The sequence below is a fragment of the Heloderma suspectum genome, chromosome 15 (genome assembly GCF_057233095.1).
Source record: "Heloderma suspectum isolate Gila_16-S chromosome 15, 16-S_ref, whole genome shotgun sequence".
In the NCBI taxonomy this organism is placed as follows: domain Eukaryota; kingdom Metazoa; phylum Chordata; class Lepidosauria; order Squamata; family Helodermatidae; genus Heloderma; species Heloderma suspectum.
In genome coordinates this window covers 6,074,840-6,096,022 of record NC_139472.1, presented here as the reverse complement: position 1 = coordinate 6,096,022, position 21,183 = coordinate 6,074,840, and the positions used below count along the sequence as shown (strand labels likewise).

The 21,183-nt window shown below is 50.9% G+C and overlaps 1 protein-coding gene across 9 annotated transcripts in view; it reads left to right on the top strand.

Moving 5' to 3' along the window:
* The window catches only part of SAMD11 (sterile alpha motif domain containing 11), a 226,148-nt gene that overhangs the window by 181,125 nt on the left and 23,840 nt on the right, over positions 1-21,183 (top strand). For all 9 annotated transcript variants that reach the window (XM_084821698.1, XM_084821696.1, XM_084821693.1 and 6 more), the window contains 3 exons: positions 15,133-15,248; positions 16,938-17,016; positions 17,816-18,516. In XM_084821698.1, coding sequence (XP_084677824.1) covers positions 15,133-15,248; positions 16,938-17,016; positions 17,816-18,516 — 896 coding nt within the window. The remainder of the gene's footprint in view (positions 1-15,132; positions 15,249-16,937; positions 17,017-17,815; positions 18,517-21,183) is intronic.

Below are 21,183 nucleotides of genomic sequence, written 5' to 3'. Positions count from 1 at the left end.
GGACGGGGCCAGGCTGGTCTCTCCCCTTTGCCGTGATGTTTATCCTTGGAGGCAGCCTCCCCATGGGCTTTGCTTCTCTGGCTTGGAACCAGGCTGTGCTAGACTGGCAGCCATCGTGAGGGGAACATTCCACTCTGTTGTTGGCAGCTAAACATCGAGCTCACCCACTCCAGGAATCGCTTAGTGCTCCGTAGAGACCTCAGTCTTGGGGGATCCTGGACGTCAAGCTGCATCCCTGAGGGCAGAGGCCCTTCTTAGGGTCCCGGAGTACTTGCTAGTCCTGGGCTGTCTCAGCATTGCCTGTCTGCCTTGACCCAAGTCTCTCCAGATTCATTTTCACAGGCCATACGGTTCCCAAGCACCCTGCTTTCTAATACCAGTCTAATATTTGGACTGTATGGTTCCTCAGTGGTGAGAAGGCACTCTGCAGATGTTCAGAGGCCTTGCTTCTTTATAGTAAGGCCACCTGTTCCAGGACAGAGGCCTGACATCCTTGACGTAGCCTCAGCTGCAGTGAAGACCTAGGAGGAGAGAGCGAGCAAGACATTGTTTTGGGTGCTGGCGTCTTCCAATCCTCTTTCCAGTGGTTTGGCTGCCCTGATGAGCTTGAGGCGTGCCTGGTGTAACTGCCAGGAAAGAGGAGCATGCGTGCATACGTGTGTGTGCGCAAGAGAAGTGTACTTCAGTTGAACTGCCCCATAAGACACACACACGCTGCTGAACCATGCTGGAGACGGATCTGTTAGGAATGCGGACATAGGCAGGTTTCAGCTCCGACAGTTGGCAAGGAAACCTCGCAGGCTCTGTGTGGCCTGGAAAGCAGCCAGGAGACTGGCAGAAACATCACTTCGGTGGAGCGGGGCCAGCGGTGGGGCGGGGGTAGCAAGGCTGGAGGACTTCTCCGCGAAGTCCTCCTGCCAGGGGGTTTGTAGTGTAGCGGTGAAAACGCACCACTCCTCACGATGCTCCACACCCCCAAGGAGAGTCCAAAAATTGCAGGCAGCTGTGTTGATCTGTGTCAACCAACCAGTTCTAGCAGTTTTCCTCTCCACCAGGAGCAGGGCTTTTGTGAAGCTGTTGGGTCTCAATTGCTCATTCGGGACCAAGCCACCCCAAAATGCTTTGCATTGCAACAGGGGACAGTAGAATGTTGCTGCTAGGAAAATTCATTTCCCCGCTAACTACTAGGAGGATTTCAGCTATGCATGGAGGGAACAGGGAAACCGGAGCGGGGAGGAGAGACAACCTCCGCATCCCTGCTAATAAAAAAGTGCTGGCACAGCATCCCTGTGAGCCCTGCCACTGCCATGCCACTGCCAGGGACAGCTTGGCAAACGATACTTTCAGAGTTGACCTGAATGGTGGTGGCAACCAAGGGTGGGAAGATTTTAGAGTTAACCCTTCCCCCGCCCATCGATTCTCCCCCACAAGTATCGCCCCACCTGGCTGATTCCACCACCACCCCAGTTCTGAGTTTGCTTTGGGGAAACGATGGTTACAACCAGCTTTGGAGAGGGCAGTATATTGGTGAATCAGGAAGCAAAGCATTGAGTGCCCCCATCTCATCACCCTGTTCTCTCCTGTAGATGCCTCCCATCCTGGGCATTCACATTGCAGGGCACATAGTAGGTAGCAGTCCCCCGCCCCCCATATTTGCCTCATCAGGTGTTGTTCTGCCCTGAAAATATAACAGGGCATGGTGCGCATCACCGAGACCACTCTGTGTGTAGCTGCACCTTTTTTCTTTCCACCCTATGTTGCCCAGTGGTCCAATTCAGTGGCACCTTCGTCTGATCCAGTAAAGCAGGGATCCTGAACCTCAGGCCATTTAGCCAAATCTCGCCCTCCTGTGGGCCAAGTCCAGCGCTCCGGGATTCCCCTGCTGGCTGTGCCCCCTTCCCCTGGCCCCACCAACTTCCCCCCAACTTCTGATTGTTTGGTGGCTTCCCGGCTTTTGCAAGTTTTCCCCCCAATTCTAACCATCTGAAAGGCTTAATTCCTGGCAGCAGGGGCTTTAAGCTACAATAGGCTGGTATGTTGGGTATTTGAGCCCCACCTTCTTTCCCTTTTGCCTTCCGCCCTGTCGACCATTGGAATGCGGCCCCCGAGAGCTTCTCTGAAATGGGATTTGGCCCTCAGGCTGAAGGAAGTTCAACACCCCTACTCTAAGGCAATTCTGATGTTCTTAGAACTTACGGAACCATAAGGTACGTTAGTGGCTGCTGACATAGATGGCTTTTTAAAAATTAAAAAACCTGCAACCCACAAATTGGACAATGGATCTATCGACAGTTCTTAGCCGTGCTAACTCTGTGGAAGCCCCATGTACGGAAGCAGTCAATCCAAATGTCAGATGCTGGTGTGTGCGTGAGAGAGAGCAACAGGGATAGGCTATCACCTTCATGTTGTACTTGTGAACATGCTGGACTCAGATGGACTTTAGTCTGATCCTTCAAGGCAATTCTTTTCTAGACTAATTTTAAAAAGTATGTGTGTCTGTCTGTCCCATTAGTGCCATGCCTCAGCAAACATTTGCTCAGCATTTTAAACCACCACCACAATCCTCTCTTGCCAGCACAAGAGACAGAGCCTTCTCTGTGGCGGCAACATGGCTCTGGAATGTTCTTCTGTAGAGATCTGTCAGGTTCTCTCTCTGGCCATTTTTTGCTCCAATCTGAAAACTTTCGCATTCGACAGGCTTTTAGTATTCATAGGTATACCACTGCCAGTTTGTGTACTCTATTTTAGATTGCTGCTTTTGGGATTGTTTATGGTGGTGTTTTAATGTTTATTTCTGCTTTTTCCTATATTATATCTTTATAGGGGTGTATATACATACACAAAGAATATATATGGTAAAGCAATTGGCAAAACAGGAATAAATACGTATTCTTTCCTTTCTATCAAACATTTCAGTTTCCTGATTGCAGTGCCTTTCATAATCAAGTCTAAGTAATTTATTTATATGGTGCTCATCTGCCTATAGGCCACTCAGAGAAGCTTCACAACACAGAGAACAGATAGATGATGGAAGTCCCAGGCATAAGAGACTGCAAGGAAGAATGGGTGGAGTCTTTTTAAGGGAACTCCCTACCACTTCAAATTAGGTAGGCGCCAACCCTTCTGGGGTTTTGGCATGTACTGAAAACACACCTTTTCCAACAGGAATTTCCAGGAAGACAATACTTATTTTGTCGGAAGACTTATTTTTGTACATCACGTAGAAATGTCTTTAATATAAACAATTCATAAATATTGTCCTATGTTTTGTATAGCTTCTCCAAGTACCCTATGGGCAGAAGAGCACAATATAAATTTCTTACTTTTATGTACTTGAAAAATATTCTTCAAGAATGGTGGGAGGAGGATACTAGAGCTGGCTAGTCAGTGCTGTGCATAAGTCCCTTCAGCTGAAAATGGGTTCCCTCCAAGCTCCAGCTGGGGGTAAGGTTGTATGTGTACGCATTTTGTGCTCATTGTTGAAATGCTGGGCATCTCTACACATCCTGACATAAGCAGAGAGAGAGAGAGATTGAGACGGAGGGAGGGTGGTCCTTGCCTCAAAGAGATTCCAACAGTGGGGTGACAGTAGAGGGGGTGAAGGAAAGAGAATGGCCAGGGTAAAGAGTTGCATGCGCAGAAATGTAGATACAGAGGCTTCATTTAAGGGGTTTATCCGAAGACAGGCCTTGAGGTGGGATTTGAAGAAGAAGAGAGAGGAAGTAGCTTGTAATCATCCTGGGTCAGGAGTCCCTGGCATAATGAGCATAATGTTTTTAAAGGGAGCAGAAGAGTTTTGACGATTCCCTCCACTACCCTACCAGCAGCAGTTCAGTCCGAGGGAAAGGGCACCTTGGACAGCCGCAGAGTCAAGATGCTCACTCGGTTCATCTCTCCTTTCCCCCAGGCCTTGTGGTTTTGTATCAGGCTGCTGGGGGTGGGGGGAGAGGGTGTCAACAAGGTCAATCAAAGCTGCTTTCCTGTATGCCTAGATGTTCTGAAGGGCATGGAGGTTTGAAGAGGCAGGTAGGCAGTGAATGTCCAGGGGTGGCCAGAGTGTGTGTGGGGTGGAGGGGAGGGGAGGGGGCAGCGTGGCGGAGCAAGGAGGGGCGGCTAGGGTTCTGGCTTCAACAGAACAAACTGCAGGTAGATTTATGGCGTCTGCCTTTCCCGGGAGTCAGGCAATAATGCATGTCGTGGGGGTTGAGGGGAGTGGAAGCGGCTTGGCATGGTGCTAAAATTCCATTTCAGCTTCCTGTCGGGAGCTCCACGGGGATTAGGTCAGTTCATGGATGCAGCAGCAAGAATAATTAGCCACTGAAGAATTCAGCCATTAGCTGAAGGCAGAGGGGGGGGGCAAGCGGGGAAGGGAGGAGAGGCCCGCTGGCGACTCGGGCTTATTTACAAAGCTGGCACTGCAGAGAGGAGGAGTGACGGAGACCTTTTCCATCTTGCTTGGCTTGCACAGGGTGGAGGCAGTCAAGCGCAGCTAGAAAGACAGCTAGGCGGCCAGCGTTTGGAGTGGATTAGATCCCTGGGTAAGAAGCAACAGGAGGGGATGTAACCCTGGCTGGTAGAGCAGGAGGTTTGGTCCCTGGGGTTGCATTCAATTGAAAGGATCTTGGGTGGCAGGGCTAGGAGTGGCCTCTCCTTGCCTGAGACTTTGGAGAGGCAGAGTGCAGGACGCAAAGCCCCAGCGGTCTGATGCACGTCAGCAGGGCCGTCTGAATGGTGTGATTCTGAAGGAATGCTGAAAAGGGGCCAATTGGCTGTAGAATTTAGTTTCCTCCTTGAAAAAAAAAAAAGTAAGCTTCTAGTCCTTATGGATACAAGATACATTTGATACATTTCGACTCAACATTAGGAAGAACCTCACATTACAGGCTGTTTGACAGTGGAACAGACTGCCTCAGATGGTGGTGGACTCTCCTTTCTTAGAGTTTTTCAAGCAGAGGATGGATGGCTACCGTTCAGGGATGCTGTCACAGCAGTGGCCGTTTTCCTGCATCAGCGGGGGGAGGGCTAGATGACCCTTAGAGGACCCCTCCAATTCTATGCCTTGAAGAAGGGCCCCTGGTGGATCAAACCAAAGATCCATCTCTAGTAGTCCTCCTTTCCATTTTGCCCAACCAGAGATCTCTGGAATCCCGTAAGCATGGCATGGAGGCAATTGCCTTTCCCTGCTGCTTCTCCCCAGTGCCGCAGCTACACTACCCCATACATGGAGGTTCCTATGAACCCAGGAACTGACGAATGGCTCATCTAGTTCAGCATCCTCTTCCACACAGTGGTCAACCAGTTGCCTTTGGGAAGCCTGCAGGCAGGACGTGAAGGGAGCAGAGCCCTTTTAATGGGAGAAATGGGTGCGGCGGGAACGTAAGCTTTCCCTGTGTGCTGTTTTTCTCCCAGCTGCTGTAAACAAGGACGTAGGAACCAAAGCACCTGGAGGAGAGGGGTGTATGGATGGCACTGAGGGCGACGGCAGGGGTTGACACCCACCCACTCCTCCCACCTTCCGAATCGCACCCTCTCCCTCCCTCTGCTTTTAGAAGTTCAGCAAAGCTTTGGGTTTTTTGCTGAACATCTAGTTTGACCCTCATAAACTGTCACTCCCTGCAACAGTAAGGGAGAATGCCTTGTTCTATTCCTCCACCCAAACCCATCCTTGTAGAACATGGGGTGGGGGTGGCAATATTGAATCTCTTTCAGCCCAAGGGCCAAATCCAATTAAGGATACGTTTTTGAGGGCCACATTCCGGTGGTGGGCGGGTCCAAAGGCAAAAGGGTGCAGGGCCAAATGCCAGTAATCTCACAGTATTTTAGCTTTAGGGCACAATACTACACTTGTTTAGACAGAAAAAAAAGTCCTACAACTCCCAGCATTCCCCAGCCAGCCATGGATTGTGCCCTAAAGCTCTCACTGCTAGTAACTAAACCTCGGGAGAGGCTTTTCAACTGTTTAGAAGTTTGTGCAAAAGATGGAAAACCACCAAACGTTTGGTGGTTGGGGAAATGGGATGCAGCCAGAGGAAGAGGGGTATGGCCCTCTGGGGAACTCCAGATGCCGGATTGGGACCCCAGGAGGGCCAGATTTCACCTGCGGGTCTGATGTTCTGCACCCCTGTTTTAGAGTAAATTTCAGATCTCTCCGGTTCGGTCTGTGTTCTTTCTGCAAACACATCCTTGGATTCAACCCTGTTTTCCCCTCTCTGCCAGCTGCCCAGCATCCCCCTCCTCTCCCTCCACCCCCACCCCTTTAGAAGAGGCAGCTTGTAAGTCTGCTGGGTGTTTGCGATTGGAGATGGGGTTAACAATGCACTGCACGGTTTTAACAGTATAATGTGTAACCCCGTAATGACTTAAAGTATTGATTATTTGAAGGCCATTAGCGCTTATTGTTAAAGAAAAGTCAATACTTTTAAAGCCTTGTGAACCATTTGTCTCCTCTTAAAGGACATATCAAATTTAGCAACATGCAGTTAAAATCCCCTAATATCCTTGCACGCAAACCCCTGGATGAGTTATGTGTGTTGTTGATGGTGTGTGCACGCAAACCCCTGGATGAGCTATGTGTGTTGTTGATGGTGTGTGCACGCAACACCACATCCATATGTATATACAAATACATCTAAGCACTTATTCCAAATCCTGATTTGTTTCCTTGGTGCTAATTTGTTAATTGTCCTTGGGTATACACACAAAAGGGGCTGCGGTGGCTGAGTGGTTGAGACGCTGAATTGCAGACCGGAAGGTCAGCAGGACAGCGGTTCGAGACCCGAGTGCTGCATGATGGAGTGAGCTCCCGTCTTCAGTCCCAGCTCCTGCCAACCTAGCAGTTCGAAAGCAAGAAATTGCAAGTAGATAAATAGGTACCGCTTCGGCGGGAAAGGTAACAGCGTTCCGTGCACCTCGGTGTTCAGTCATGCCGGCCACATGACCACGGAAGCGTCTTCGGACAGCGCTGGCTCTTCGGCTTAGAAATGGAGATCAGCACCACACCCCAGAGTCGGACACGACTGGTTGGGGACACCTTTACCTTTTTATACACACAAAAGCCTCCCTGTTTAGTCTGGATTAATTAATGCAGATGGAGCAGGCTTGTTCTCTGTTGCCCCAGAGAGCAGGACTAGAACCAGTGGCTGGAATTGCAAGGGAGCAGGTTATGGCTAAATATTAGGGCAGGGGCACATAACCTCCAGCTTGGGGGCCAAATCCAGCTCTCCTGGGGGCCCAATCCCGCCCTCTGGGGTTCCCCTGAAGGCTGCACGTCCTCCTCCTCACCTCACACCCTCTCCCCCAATCACTAGTTGGTAGTTTCCTAGCTTTTGTGCAGTTTTTCCCCATTCTATAAGTCAAAATGCCTCTCCTAAGGCCTACGTGCAGGTGTCTCTTTTGTATTTTTGGCCCCACCCTTTTTGTTTTTGGCCCTGCCCCCTTTTCCTTCAGCTCCACCCGCTATTGGAAGGCGGCTCTGGGGAGCTTCTCCGAAATGGAATTTGGCTGTTGGGCTGAAAGAGGTTCCTTGCCCCTGCGGGAGGGGAAACATCCTAGTGCTAAGAGCTGTTCGACAGTGGAACAGACTATCTTCAGAGGTGGCAGACTCTCCTTTGCGGAGATATTTAAGCAGAAGCTGGATAGCTGTTCATCAGACATGCATCCTGCACCGCAGCTACTGCACTGAGAAGGGGTTTGGACCTAGGTGAGTTCTCCTTCAAGCTCCATGATTCTGCAAATCACTTTTTCTTGGTTTTGCAATCATAAACTCTATCCGCCAGGTGAGAACCCACCACTCCAGAGTCTTCTACTATGCCTTAAATCCAGAGCTGCATCACTGGGCTTCTTCACACGGAGCTGTTATCCTGCTATTGAGATTGCTCACTCATGGAAGTTTGTGGGCCCTTTAGATGACATCGTGAACCTCCAGGGCGTCTCCTGCTCTGAATGTCCTTTATTCTGTTTTTAAATAGATTGGAGATAATGAGCTATCAAATTACCCTGCTTGTGTTCTGCTTGAGTTCCCTCTGTGGAAAAGGAAAAGCTGCAAGAAGAGGAGTGAGACCAATGAAACATATGGAAGACTCAGAGAAGGGGAAGAAGGAGGGGGGAAAGGAGGCATGTGTAAAGGGAGTCATAGAATCATAGTATCATAGAATAGTAGGGCTGGAAGGGGCCTACAAGGCCATCAAGTCCAATCCCCTGCTCAATGCAGGAATCCAAGTCAGAGCATCCCTGACAGATGGCTGTCCAGCCTCGTCTTGAACGCCTCCAGTGTGGGAGAGCCCACCACTTCCCTAGGGAATTGGTTCCATTGTCGTATTGCTCTAACAGGAAGTTTTTCCTGATGTTCAGCCGGAATCTGGCTTCCTGTCACTTGAGCCCATTATTCCGTGTCCTGCACTCTGGGATGATCAAGAAGAGATCCTGGCCTTCCTCTCTGTTAAATGCAGGAGTCCATTGTGATACTGCATTTAAAATGGAAGCAGAAAGCCCTTTTTTAAATGCGGGATTTTAGGCTGGTGTAGAGCTGCACATTGCTCTGACTGCCTAGCTGGGTCTGCTAAAAAAAAAAAGAGAGAGAATATTCAAATTCTGCCCCAAGAAAAGGCTGTGTTCTGCATCCCCACATAAATTATGCAAATGAAGTGGATTTGCATAATTGCTCTTCCTTTGCATGATTTATTCTGCAATGCCTGCTGCTGTGCATAATTTATACTGGTTTGGGCAATTAATAGGGAGGATTAAGGAGCTAGGCAAGGCACCAACGCCTTACCTCGAGCAGCTGGAAACCCTGTTTGGCCAACCCCTTCAGCTGATGCGATTTCAGCGGGTGTTTGCCCTGTATTCTTTCTTCTATCTTGTCAGCCCTAAGGGCTAGAAACTTTTTCATTTTTTTAACCTTTTAATGAACGCTGATGTTCTCTGGAAGCTGAATCCTGTACTAGCTACTTTTTTACCCTGCACTTGCAGCATCTATGCAGAGCCTTGTGTATGTGCTGCAGCTCCTTGTGCTTCCCTTCATCCGACTGTCATGCCTTGCTGAATATGCTGTGGGCTGTCATTCTGTACTGCCCTCCCAGCAAGTTAGTGTCCTTTTTAACTCTTCCAAAAACTATATAAAAAGAGAGCATCGCATAAGTGCGCTCTCTCTCCCTTGCTCTCTCTCTCAAAAGAAGACCACAGCGTAACCTTTTCAAGCCCTGTGGCAACAACTCCCACCTTCTCTACATCTTGCTTGCAAACCCATCAGGGCCTAGGCAGATCAAGGCACCCCCAAAGGGAGAGAAAACAGGCTCTGTTCTACGCGGTGTCTGGAGCCAAAAAGTTGATGCTGGAAAAAGATTGAGATTCAGCCGCTCAAAGAGGAGGCTTCCTAGCCAAGATTCAAAAGCCACTCCAACCCCAGCTCCCCTGGAATGACACTAACGGCAGTCACTAACTGGGCATTGATTTATATCCCATATTTGGGTAGGGCCATTGAGTGATGTGTTCTTCCTCCCATCCCCACTCATGACCTTGGATTCCCCCCACCCCCCAGGTGTAGAGTGGTTTTTAAACATCGGCCTTCAAGGGATGTTTACTTCTTCCATATGTCTGTCACGGAAATCTCAGGATGTGGTAGAGGACTCTGGGTTAAGTTCTGGGGCGCACGCCACTGATCCTTTCAAGGTATTGGCCAGGGTTCTTAGGTCTCCTCCTTGCCTCCAGTGAAACGGAAGCATACTGTTATGTGATGTGCTCTGGTTAGACCCGTGTACAAACTTGCACATGTTCTAACGAGACACATACACACACACTTACAAGGAATCTTTAGACATTGGCAATAGAGCGTCTATGGCTAAGAAGGTGATTCCCACCCAAAGAGATTCACACTCAGACACTGTTGGAGAGGATAGCGCCACAATGACACATTTATTGAGGTTTACAAAGATTCAAATGCACAAGCTAGTTTGGGGGGAATTAGCTGAGCAAATGGATTTAACACTTAAGGCTCCAGCCTTCATCAAGCTATGCTTTGGTGGGAAACTAGCTGCATTCTTGGTGAAGCTAAGCTCTGGGCCTAAGAGTAGATTTCAAGACTGTGGGAAGGAGTCTTCCCGAGGCCTGGAACCTACACACACACACACACACACACACACACACGGGAAAGAGGGGGTGGAAACTACAATTTAGCATTATACCTTTCCTTGGGCTGAAGCCCTTTCCTGCAGACAGGAACGAGTGCATGTTGCAACTCCTGGTCTCAGGTGAGGAGGAAGGAAAGCAGAGAGCCTTGACTAGGGGAGGCAAAGCACCCACTGTTGGCACCTTGCTCTGGCAAGCAAGGAGCTTGGCAGCAATTTCAGCATGCAGCCTTTTTTCTGGGAGGAGAGACTTCGAATGATTTCAGCAGCATGGCCCCACACCTCATGGACTGCCCCCGGCTTCTTATACAGTTCAGAGACAGGCAGTGACAGCACAACTCCGATGAGCCAGACACTGCTCATAGGCACTGGAGATGGTGCTGCTTGCTGTGGGAGGAAGGCTGAGTGGGCCTTCCCTCCCGTATAACAAAAGAGGGTGCTTGGGATGGTGGCTGTACCTGCTGGAAACAAAAGCCCTACTTGCGATCTCTTCCTCTTTTACCAAAAGATGACCTTGCATGTTAATGACTGTCCGAAAGACAGGTCTGGAGGCTGGAGTTCAACCATGGGAGCATATTGCAGGTAGTTGACTAGGTAACTTACCAGATATCACTCCTGCTATTCAGCACATTCATGTTTTGCTGAATTTTTACCCCCACCTTTGCCCTTGGGGAATGTGTTGTAAGAAGTCCATCAAAAACTGAATTGCTTGATCTAGTCTTGCAAGATGCTCTCAACCCTATTCCTTTCCCCCACCTTTGCTCAGGCTGGGGATGAAGCCGCCTGGCTTTTGGGCTGTGTCTCAAAATGGAGTCAGTACTGTTCACTCAGAAGAGAGCTACTTCGGAACAGTCCCTGAGAACACACTCCGTACTCCCATGCGGATGCAAGATGCAGGGAAGGTGGGTGATGGCAGGCAAGCAGCCTTGTCCCGCCATTATTGAACTTGTGGAGAATCGCCTTGATGAGCTTCCGTGGAAGACCAGGGGTTTCCAGAACACAGGCTGAAAGCTCTAGGCCAAGGGTGGGCCACATGGGGCATCCCATCGCCTCCCTTGAATTCAGTAGCAAAAGGTAAATTTGTAAAGAAAATAAATGGCACCCAGAGCACTACAGGGGTCAAGTTTAGTTTGTCTAGGCCCCTTGCAGGATGTAGAACTGCCGTCTTACCTGTGCAGGGAGCTTACAATCCACATTAGGCGGACAGTGCCAGGGCACAGTGAGTTTGTATGGAATGAGGGGTGGTGTGTTGACAAATGATAGTGTAGGGTGAGTCAAAGTGAATTGGGATCTTGAAGGAGATTGACGAAAAGAGGGGGGAAGATGGTCCCAGGCAGAAGGGGTACTTAAATACATAAGAAAAGCCCTGCTGGGTCAGACCAAGGGTTCATCTAGTCCAGCATTCTATTCACACAGAGGCCAATCAGCTGCCCATGGGAAACTCACAAGGATGACATGAGTGGAACAGCATCCTCCTGCCCATGTTCCCCAGCAACTGGTCTGTACAGGCTACTGCCTGTGGTACTGGAGGAGCACAGAGCCATCAGGGCTAGTAGCCATTGATAGACTTCTCCTCCAGGCTAACCTCCTTTTAAAGCCATCCAAATTGGTGGCCATCCCTCCGTCTTGCGGTACTTGCCAAGGAGGCACGGAGATGGGAGCGAGAGAAGGACATAGTTGGGACCAAGGGTAGGCATGATTGGGCAGCTGTCAAGGGCCCACATCCCAGCAGGAGCCCCCTGCTATGAGGCCCGAGACTTGCTCCTCCTCTTCCCCGTTGCAACCTGCTTGTTCACCTGCCTCTTGGTCTGGCCCAGACACGGGTGGTGGTGAGAAAGAGGAGCAGCACGTGCCTACTTGCTCCCCAGCTCTCTGCTTGTCCAGCAAGCAAGTGGTAGCCATGGTGAGAAAGAGAACAAGGAGCAAGAGTAGCTGGCGACAGTGGCGGTGAGGAAAGGGGCCCACTTGCTCAAGGGACCCCAGAAACGTGGAGCTGGCACTGGATGAACAGCAGGGCCACTCCAGATGTCTCCATTAATGGATGTTTCCCACTCCCCTTGCTACTGTGAGGCCCCCCCGCCATGTTTATGGGAGGTCGGCGAGGGGGCACCGTGCCCGCTTGGCCACAAAATGGTTAAACGCCACTTGATTTCCCTAAATTGCTTCTTATAAAACGAGCGGCACGTCTGCCGGGCTCGTCTCCCCATGATTACAGCTAATTACGATCGAGCGGACACCTCCCCGGCCCCCGTCACGCCACTTTAATTGTCCGTTATTCATCCGCTCGGCTGTCCGGAGTGGCAGCACACTTGGCAGCCCGGCGACCGAGGCCTCGGCTAATTGTGAGGCCTCGGGGATTAGGGCAGGTGATTACACACTTCACGGTGTAATTACATAAGCATCGCTTGGCTGCTGCCCCGGCGCTGGGCCCCGAAGGTCATGGCGCTGCGTTACCTGAGATTAATTGGTGCTGCCACTGAAGTGAGAGGCGCTGGCGGAGCGGTTATACGATTAGCATTAACATTTCAACAGCGACGGATCGATCCGTGGCTCTCCTCCAGACACCGGGAGCTGTGCAATTAGTTTAGAGGAGAGCCAGGGAGGAAGGAGGGAGAAGAGCTGAAAGCTTGGGCGAGTGTGGGGGGAGATGGGCGAGGAAGGGGGGGCGGACAGAAGGGGAGCAGGCGGGGGAGAGACAGACGGTAACTTGGGGAGAAGGACAGATGGGAGGAGAACGAGGGGACGGAGCGCTGGGTCTTCCGAGGGGGAAATTTTAATCCACTCCATTATTTTCTTTTCTCTTTCTGCACACACGTAGCATTTGTAGGGTCTCATTAGAAACACCTTTCGGCCCCTCTGCTTTTTATATCGCTCCTGTTTCTGTATGTATGTTGGCTAGAGAGAGGGAAGATTTTAATGTTCTTGGGAGACAGTAATTTTTGTCCATCCAGTATTCCCAAGAAGTTGTCGTTTGGGAAGTATGGGAGGCTGGGAGGTTGGTATTCCTAGCCACAAATGCCAATTTCACACCTCTGAGGAAACTGACAAGCATCACATCTTCTCTCTCAGCTACCTCAAAAACAGGTTAGGGAAGCCTCCCCTGGCTTCGTGCCCTCCAGGTGTTTTGGACTACAACTCCTATCATTCTTGACCATTGGACATGCTAGCTAAGGCTGATGGGAGCTGAACTTCGAAATGTGGATTTTTGCTCTATAGCTCCCAGTATTCTTGACCAGTGGACATACTAGCTAGGGCTGATAGGAGTTGAACTCCAAAACATGTGGATTTTTGGACTACAACTCCTATCATTCTTGACCATTGGACATGCTAGCTAGGGCTGATGGGAGTTGAACTCCAAAACATGTGGATTTTTGCTCTACAGCTCCCAGCATTCTTGACCATTGGACATGCTAGCTAGGGCTGATGGGAGTTGAGCTCCAAAACATCCAGAGGGTACCAGACTGGGAAAGGCTGGATTAGGAGATGACAGGGCATGTTCCATTCTGGGCACATGGATGAGAACATTGGACTTCTTTGAACTGGAAATCTTCCTGTGAGTGGGAATAGAATCTAAAAAAGACTAGGGGGTGGGGAGAACGTGCTGGAAAGAGAACAAGGAACCAGCAAGCATAATATATATTTCCTTTCCCCAGGAGGTGAGCACGGATCCGGAGCTGCAGCACTTTCCCCCTCAGCTCATTACACACGAGCGATGCAGGCTTTCTTTCCAGCCGTTAGTGGCTCATAGACATTTCCCTAAGCCAAACAAAAAGAATGTTGAGCGGGAAAGGGCACTACGAAGGCTTGCAGGTTTGGCCAGCAATTAAGGCTGCAGTCCTGATGGTCAGGGGTGCAGAACCTCAGCTCCAGTGGCCAGATCTGGCCCATGAGGGTTCCCCCAATGGTCATGCCCCTGCCCCCGCCCCCCTTCCCCGGCCAATGATTGGGAGTTTCCTGGCTTTTGTGCAGTCCCCCCCCCCCCTTCTAAAAGGTTGAAATGCCTCTCCTAAAGCATTTACAGGCAATAGGAGCTTTCAACTAAAAGATGCTGGTATTTTAGGTCTGCCCCCTTTTGCCTTTAGTCCTGCCCCACTGGGATGCAGCCCCCAAGGGCTTCTCCAAAATGAAATTCAGGCCTCTGGCTGAAAGTGGTTCAACACCCCTACTCTATGTGCCTAACTTGGGAGTAAGACCCCTTGAACTCTGGAGGTCTTACTTCTGAGTGGACACACACCAGATTGTGCGCTGTAAACCTCTTTTCTGAAATCCTGGCTTTAGAAGCAGCCTGTCTCTTCATTGGCTTATTAGCCAAGGGATGTGTTTCGCCATGGATGTTTTGTCCGATGGGAGCTGAGGCGAGCGTAGCTAGTTAGTCAAATGGCTCCCTAGGGTGCTGCGACGACCCATGAGGAAACTGGTCGTGTAAACTGTCTGGATGAGAGAGACACCCCCCCCCCAAACCACGTGCAAAGCTGCTTTGAGCTCTTCCATTGAACAGCAGGGTAGAAGATAGATAAATAGAACAGATACATGGCAGTTGAAGGAACTGTTACTACCCTGGTGCTGAGGCCAATGGCAGTGCAAAGGATGTGTGTGAGTGTTCCCTTACTGGCTGGCCCGATAAGAGAGGGCTTCCTAATCAAGACTGACTCAATGGAAACTGAGGCAGCCTAGCTCACTTTGCAGGGGTTTTGTACAAATGGTGAAAAATTAAACTGCACTTTGATTTTTTTTTCTATAGATGAGTTTGTCCCTGTCTTTCTCTGTGCTGTAGTTCTTCTTGCTCAGTTCTTGACTTCCTTACTGTCCTAGTGAATTGTGTAGTTCAGCATAGCACATCTGCGCAGGGCCAGGAATACCTCAAAAGCAACACTTTTGAGCTAGGAACCGGAATTCTTCCTTGCTCCTCTGCCCCTGAGTAGCTTCTCTGACTTTGGCCAACACCTCTCCTTCTCCCCTCATCTCTAAGTGGAATGTTCTAACCTTTTTTTTTTTCTTTCCCTCCCTTTAGAGAGATGTCCCATCCACCCCCTCTTCTGTCGCCTCAAAATGCTCCTCACATTGCATTAGGTCCCCACTTGAGACCCCCGTTTTTAGGGGTGCCTTCGGCTTTGTGCCAGACACCAGGTAAGTGTGCCCACCTGTGCAGAAGATAATCCCATATGGCTAAATACAGGGTGTTCCAGCAGGGGAAAGGGTTTTGGATAGGGATGTTCTTCTTTAGTAGTGCATTTGTGTACTTTTAGACTTTGGACTCACTTGTATTATTGGGGGATAGGAGGGTAGGCCTCTAGATGTTAATATCTGTTACTTCACTGGCCTCCAAATGTGATAAGTCAGCCCTGCTGTGTTTGGCAGGACCCTCCTACTCATTCTGGTGGATGGGGCCCTGGATATCTGCCCTGGAGTCTTCTCCTGATGGCACCACTGTTCCTCTTTCACAGTCAAAAGGCACAGCACAGTGGTACAGCACATACTTCAGACCGGGGGGCTTGAAGGGAGACATTCCTTTCAGGAAAAGTGGTTGGGAGCTGGATACCATCACTGGGTGGGGCCAGAGCCAAAGAGGACACCCCATTCCCCCCTGTGTCTTTCTCCCCCCCACACACACACCCTTTTCTCTCTCTCTGACCCACCATTCTCTCCCCCCCACACCCTTTTCTCTCTCTCTGACCCACCTTTCTCTCTCTCTCCCTGCCACATCCTTTTCTCTCCCTTTGACCCACCTTTCTCTCTCTCCCCCCACCACCCTTTCTCTCTCTTTGACCCACCATTCTCTCTCCCCCCACGCACACCCTTTTCTCTCTCTCTGACCCACCTTTCTCTCTCTCTCCCTGCCACACCCTTTTCTCTCTTTGACCCACCTTTCTCTCTCCCCCCAACACCCTTTTCTCTCTCTTTGACCCACCATTCTCTCTCTCCCACACACACCCTTTTCTCTCTCTCTGACCCACCTTTCTCTCTCTCTCTCCCTGCCACACTCTTTTCTCTCTCTTTGACCCACCTTTCTCTCTCCCTGCCACATTCTTTTCTCTCTCTTTGACCCACCTCTCTCTCTCTCTCCCCCTCTCCCCCCCATCCTCTCCCCCTTATCTTACACACACACACACACACACACACCATTCTCTCTCATACACACACACCACACACTCCCATCTGTCCACATATACACACCCCAGTCATTCGCACATGCACCTCTCACTCCCCTGCCCTGTTTCCACCAATCACCTGAGTAGCATGGGGCAAGAAACCAGTGATGGGGAGGGGAGGTTTAAACCTTGTGGTTACCACCACCACTGTGCTGCTCAGCTGATTGTCAGGAAACAGTGGAGCAGCAAGGAAAATGGGCTACAGAGTGGCTGCTCAAGTGTGGGACTCTTGAACCAACTCCGCTCTTTTCCACTGTTCAGATGTTTCCTGCCAATCAGGTGAGTAGCATGAAGGGATGGAGGAGATTCAGGGAGGGGAGGTTTAAATCTCCCCCACCCCACCCCTGTTGATCAGTGGTAATGAGGTGAGCAGCCGAGAAAAGGGGGCCAAGGAGTGGGTGAGGACAGAGCATTAGGCTGGGAGAACTGGCCGGATGGGGAGGCCGTGCAGGCTGCATCTGGCCCAGAGGCTGGAGGTTCCCTGCTTTCAACACAGAAGATTCCACATGTTAGCCTCTGGCATCCATCTCCAGTAAATGGGGACTTGGGCCGAAGAGTGGGAGAGGCCCAGTACTGTGCTGGATGAGACAAAGGTCTCTCTTTTCTGTTCTGAGTAGCCTCGTGCAGTTCCACGTTAACTCCCATCTCCTTTTCCTTCCCTCCACAGGTTACGGGTTTCTGCAGCCGGCCCAAGCAGAGATATTTGCACGTCAGCAGGAGATGCTGAGAAAACAGAACCTCGCCAGGTTAGAAACAGAAGAGCGTTGCAAAAGGGGGGTGCCCCCCTCCTCTCCCTCCCCTCTCCCCCAGTGCCTCTAGCAAGAGCTGCCCAGGGCTTGGCCCTGACTTCATCCCTGTGCTCCCTCACATATCCATCGTGGAGGAGAGATTAGCTGGTATGCTTCACTGAGCCAAAGAGATGGAGGCTGTGCCAGACACATTATTATCATTCTGTTCCAATGGCTCTCTCCCAGACAGCTTCTCTCCCCTACAGGGGAGATGGGAGATTGGGAAGCCTGCCTGGAAGATGGGCGTTTGGAAGGCATTGTGATTTGCTTGGCATTGCCCTCTCTCCCTCCCACGCTAGACTCCAGCATACCCCCATCCCCAGCTGGAATAGGAAGAGAAGGAGACAGAACAGCCTGGGTGACGTAAGGGGGTTGGGGAGGGAAAGGCTTGCAAGGATGTACTTGCATAGAGAAAGGGAGTGGAAGAGATTAGGGAGGGCCTGGGGGTCAAACTTGCTGCATTAAAAAAGAAAAATTATCTGTACCCTTTGCTGTGCTTCTGCTAGTCATTTTATGTTGCATTTTGAATTTGTGTAGGCATTACACATGCACACAGAGCCATCAGTCTTTTTTTATAAAGTGTTTTTCCTCTTGTGAGGCAGACCACTTGGAATCCCATTTACAGATGGGCCACTAAAGCCAGGAGAGGAAGTGGCATGCCTAAAGCCACACGGCAGGTCTGTGGCAGAGCTGGGACTTGAACTCTGGTCCCCCAGTTCCTCCCAAACCCAGCCATGGCTCTCTTTCCTCTGTTTAGGCTTGAGATGTCAGCAGAGATCATCCGCCAGAAGGAAATGGAGAACCTCCATCGCCAGAGGCTACTGGCCGGTGACCCAATCAACTTGCACCCGGGCCTGCCACCGGACCACCCGGCTCTGCGCAACGTCCACGACATTCCTGAGGGACACCCACTGCGTGACGAGCTGTCACGGAGGAATGCCATGTTAGTGCTACGGCACAACAACACCCCGCTCTTGTCACTCAACCACCACGGGGTCCCCAGTGCCTCCACCACCCCGCCCAAGGAGCAGGGGAGCCGACGGGGCAGCCGGAAGTCGGCACACCACCGGGCTGAGGCACCAGGCCAGAGTGAATCCAAAGAGCTGTCTGAAAGCCGGCCCCCCGATGGCAATGATGAGGAGATGAAGGACTCGGAGAGCGATGCCGACGTGAACGATGAGAAGCTGGACAGCCTGAAGGCAGAGAGTGGTGGAGCGGCCAGCGAGCTCAAAGAGTGCAAAGAGACGGCAAAAGCCTGTGACGGCGCCAAAGAACTGAGCGAACTGTCTGCCGGGCCGAACGCCCCCTGCAGCTCCGCCAGTGCTGAGTCGCCCAGCCATCTCCTTGGGCCTGTCATCAGCAAGCCCGAGGCGAAATACCTCCCTCCCGCCTCCCTCCCGCCTCCTCAACCGCTGCCGTTCGGTTTCCCGTACACCATGAGCCCCTATTTCCATGCAGGTAGGTGTGAGAGTGGCTGTGTGGCATGCAGTTGGCCACTGTGAATGCCCGCGGGTGTCTCTTCAGTAAATGTTCTACATATGAAGAATTCCAGGTGGAATATGGCATGGCTTGTGCAAAGTTTGGATTCCAGAGGGGGAAGGAAATACCTAGAGATGTATGCAAATTTCACTTTTGCTTGTAAAACCTGAGCATGCCCCGTTCGAAGCTCCGAATGCGAGCTCAAGCACGTGTCCACCGAAAATCTTCGCAAATTGTCGAACGTGCTCATGTTCATCTTGTTCCTGATTCCCAGTATGATTTGCACACATTTCCTGATGTGTGCAAATTTCCTCAGTAGACTGAATCAGCCCTACTTTAGTCTGTGGAAGAAATTTGTGCAGATTTGGGGAGATTTGCACAAATCTCCTGTTTTAGCACTGCTCAGTTTGCGCCAGTTTCCCATTCACGCAAAGTGAGCAGCGATTGCAAACGGGAATTGGACATGAGAGGAGCGGCAAGATGATGTTCGGAGGGCCCTGTCGACTTCAAACATCGCTTCGTCGCCCTTCCCTAGATATATCCCAATGTCTTCCTCCTTATTTGTTTTAAATACAACGACAACCAGTTCCTTCAGTTAAAGAGTCTGTCAGTACCCTTTGGCTCCAGTTCTGTTCTCACAAAGAAAGATGTTTGTAGCTGCAGAAAAGCTCTGAAGAGGAATACATCTCTCTACTCCTGAACTTGTTTGTTCATGAGAACTTCTCCAGGCCTTCCCAAGAGGCCAACTTCCACCCACGGCCAGCCCTACCATGAGGGAGAGTGCTGAGGTGGCCGCCTCAGGCCACATATTTTAGGCACCATTAAAGGGTGTTAAATATTGTCATTTATTTAATTTATTCTTGCAGTTTTTACTGGGGTGAGGTGGGGAGATCATTTGTATCTTCTCCCTCAAATGCCGCAGTCCCTTGGGCTTGCTTTGTGACTCAAACTGTTCCTTCAGATATATTTTGGAGCCTAAGGTGGGGAGCATGTCACCTTCCAAATATTGTTAGACTATGATTCCCAACATCTGGAGGTCCACAAGTTGCCCAGCCCTGGGACAGACATTTAATCTCATCTGGCAAGGCAGGTCTTATGTCCTTCCTCCTTAGTGCTCACGTGCTATGTGCACTCCCACATGCACACTAATTGCACGAATGGAGTGTGATGGGGTCTTACCGTCTACCAGCTGAGATAGGGTGAGGAATGTGTGGCCCTCCAGATGTTGTGGGCCTGAAACTCCCATCAGCCCTAGATAGCATAGCTAGTGGTGAGGGACGATGGGAGTTGTAGTCCCAACAATGTCTGTAAGGTCACATGTTTCCTATCTCTGACCTTCCTTTACAGCTGGTTTGGGCAAGAACTGGACAAAACGAAGGCTGTCCAAAGCAGGCCACTTACCACTTCCTCCTCTGTCGCCCAGTGGGTGACACATAGAGGAAAGGCATGGCATGACATCGCTGCGTCTCCCCGTTCCTTTCCCCGGCAGCCAGCAGACTGGAGTGAGGTGGGGGGCACTTGGAGCACATCAGCGTTGTGTCAATGGTTTTGTTTTCTCTCCTGATCGCCAAGGAGAGACGCAAGGTTGCTTTCAGCAGCCTCCCTCATATCGTTCCATTTGGGCAGGAGTTGGGGAGGCTCTTTCAGCCAGAGGGCCAAATTCAGTTTCGGAGAAGCTCTCGGGGCTGCGTTGCAGTAACAAGTGGGGCCAAAGTCAAAGGGGTGAGGCCAAAAGCCAAAGGGGCAAAAATACAAAAGACACCAGCCTATTGTAGCTTAAAGCGCTCACTGCCGGCCACTAAGCCTTCGAAGGGGCATTTCAGCCTCTTAGAATGGGGGAAAACTGCACAAAAGCCAGGAAACTCCCAAATGATTGGTGATTGGGGGAGAGGAGGGGGGGCCAGAGGAAGTGGGCTTGGCCTTCTGGGGACCCCTGGAGGGCTGCATTTGGCCCGGGGTTACCCACCCTTGCATTTGGCCCTGGCTGTGGTACTCACACATCCAGCTCTGGGTGACATTTGGCGTGGTGGGGGGCATGGTGGAATTCGTTGCTCCGCTCAGCTTACAGTGACTGAAGCAAATCGGCCCAGCCTTTCTTGGAAAGGCTTCCGCCGAGGCAGATGTTGATAAATTAGAGGGGTGCCGGAGAAGACCAACCAGTAAAGATGATGAAGGGGTTTTGGAATTTGACCTCGGGGAGGGAAGGGGAAAGGCGTTATGTACATATCGGCAGGCTAAAAGATGGAGTGGGGGTTAAGCAGAAACTGGGTGGAAAAGTGGTGTGTTTGTTCCAAATGGTCTCAAGTGTGTCTCACAACTATTGACTTCTACCAGCTCCCTTCTTACCCCCAAGTGGCATCTCCTGGCTTCTTTTGTACAGAGCACTCCCCTTCCTCCCCAAAATGCGGACCCGGGGCCCCCCTTTCTGGTCATAGGAACAGAGGAAGCTGCCTTATACTGAGTCAGACCCTGGGTCCATCTAGCGCAGTATTGTTGACACAGACTGGCAGCGGCTCTCCAGGGGTTTCAGGCGGAACTTTTCCCAAGCACTCCATGGAGATGCTGGGGATTGAACCGGGGGCCTTCTGAATGCAAAGCAGGGGCTCCGCCACCGAGCTACGGTCACTACAGCACATGGGGGCCGTT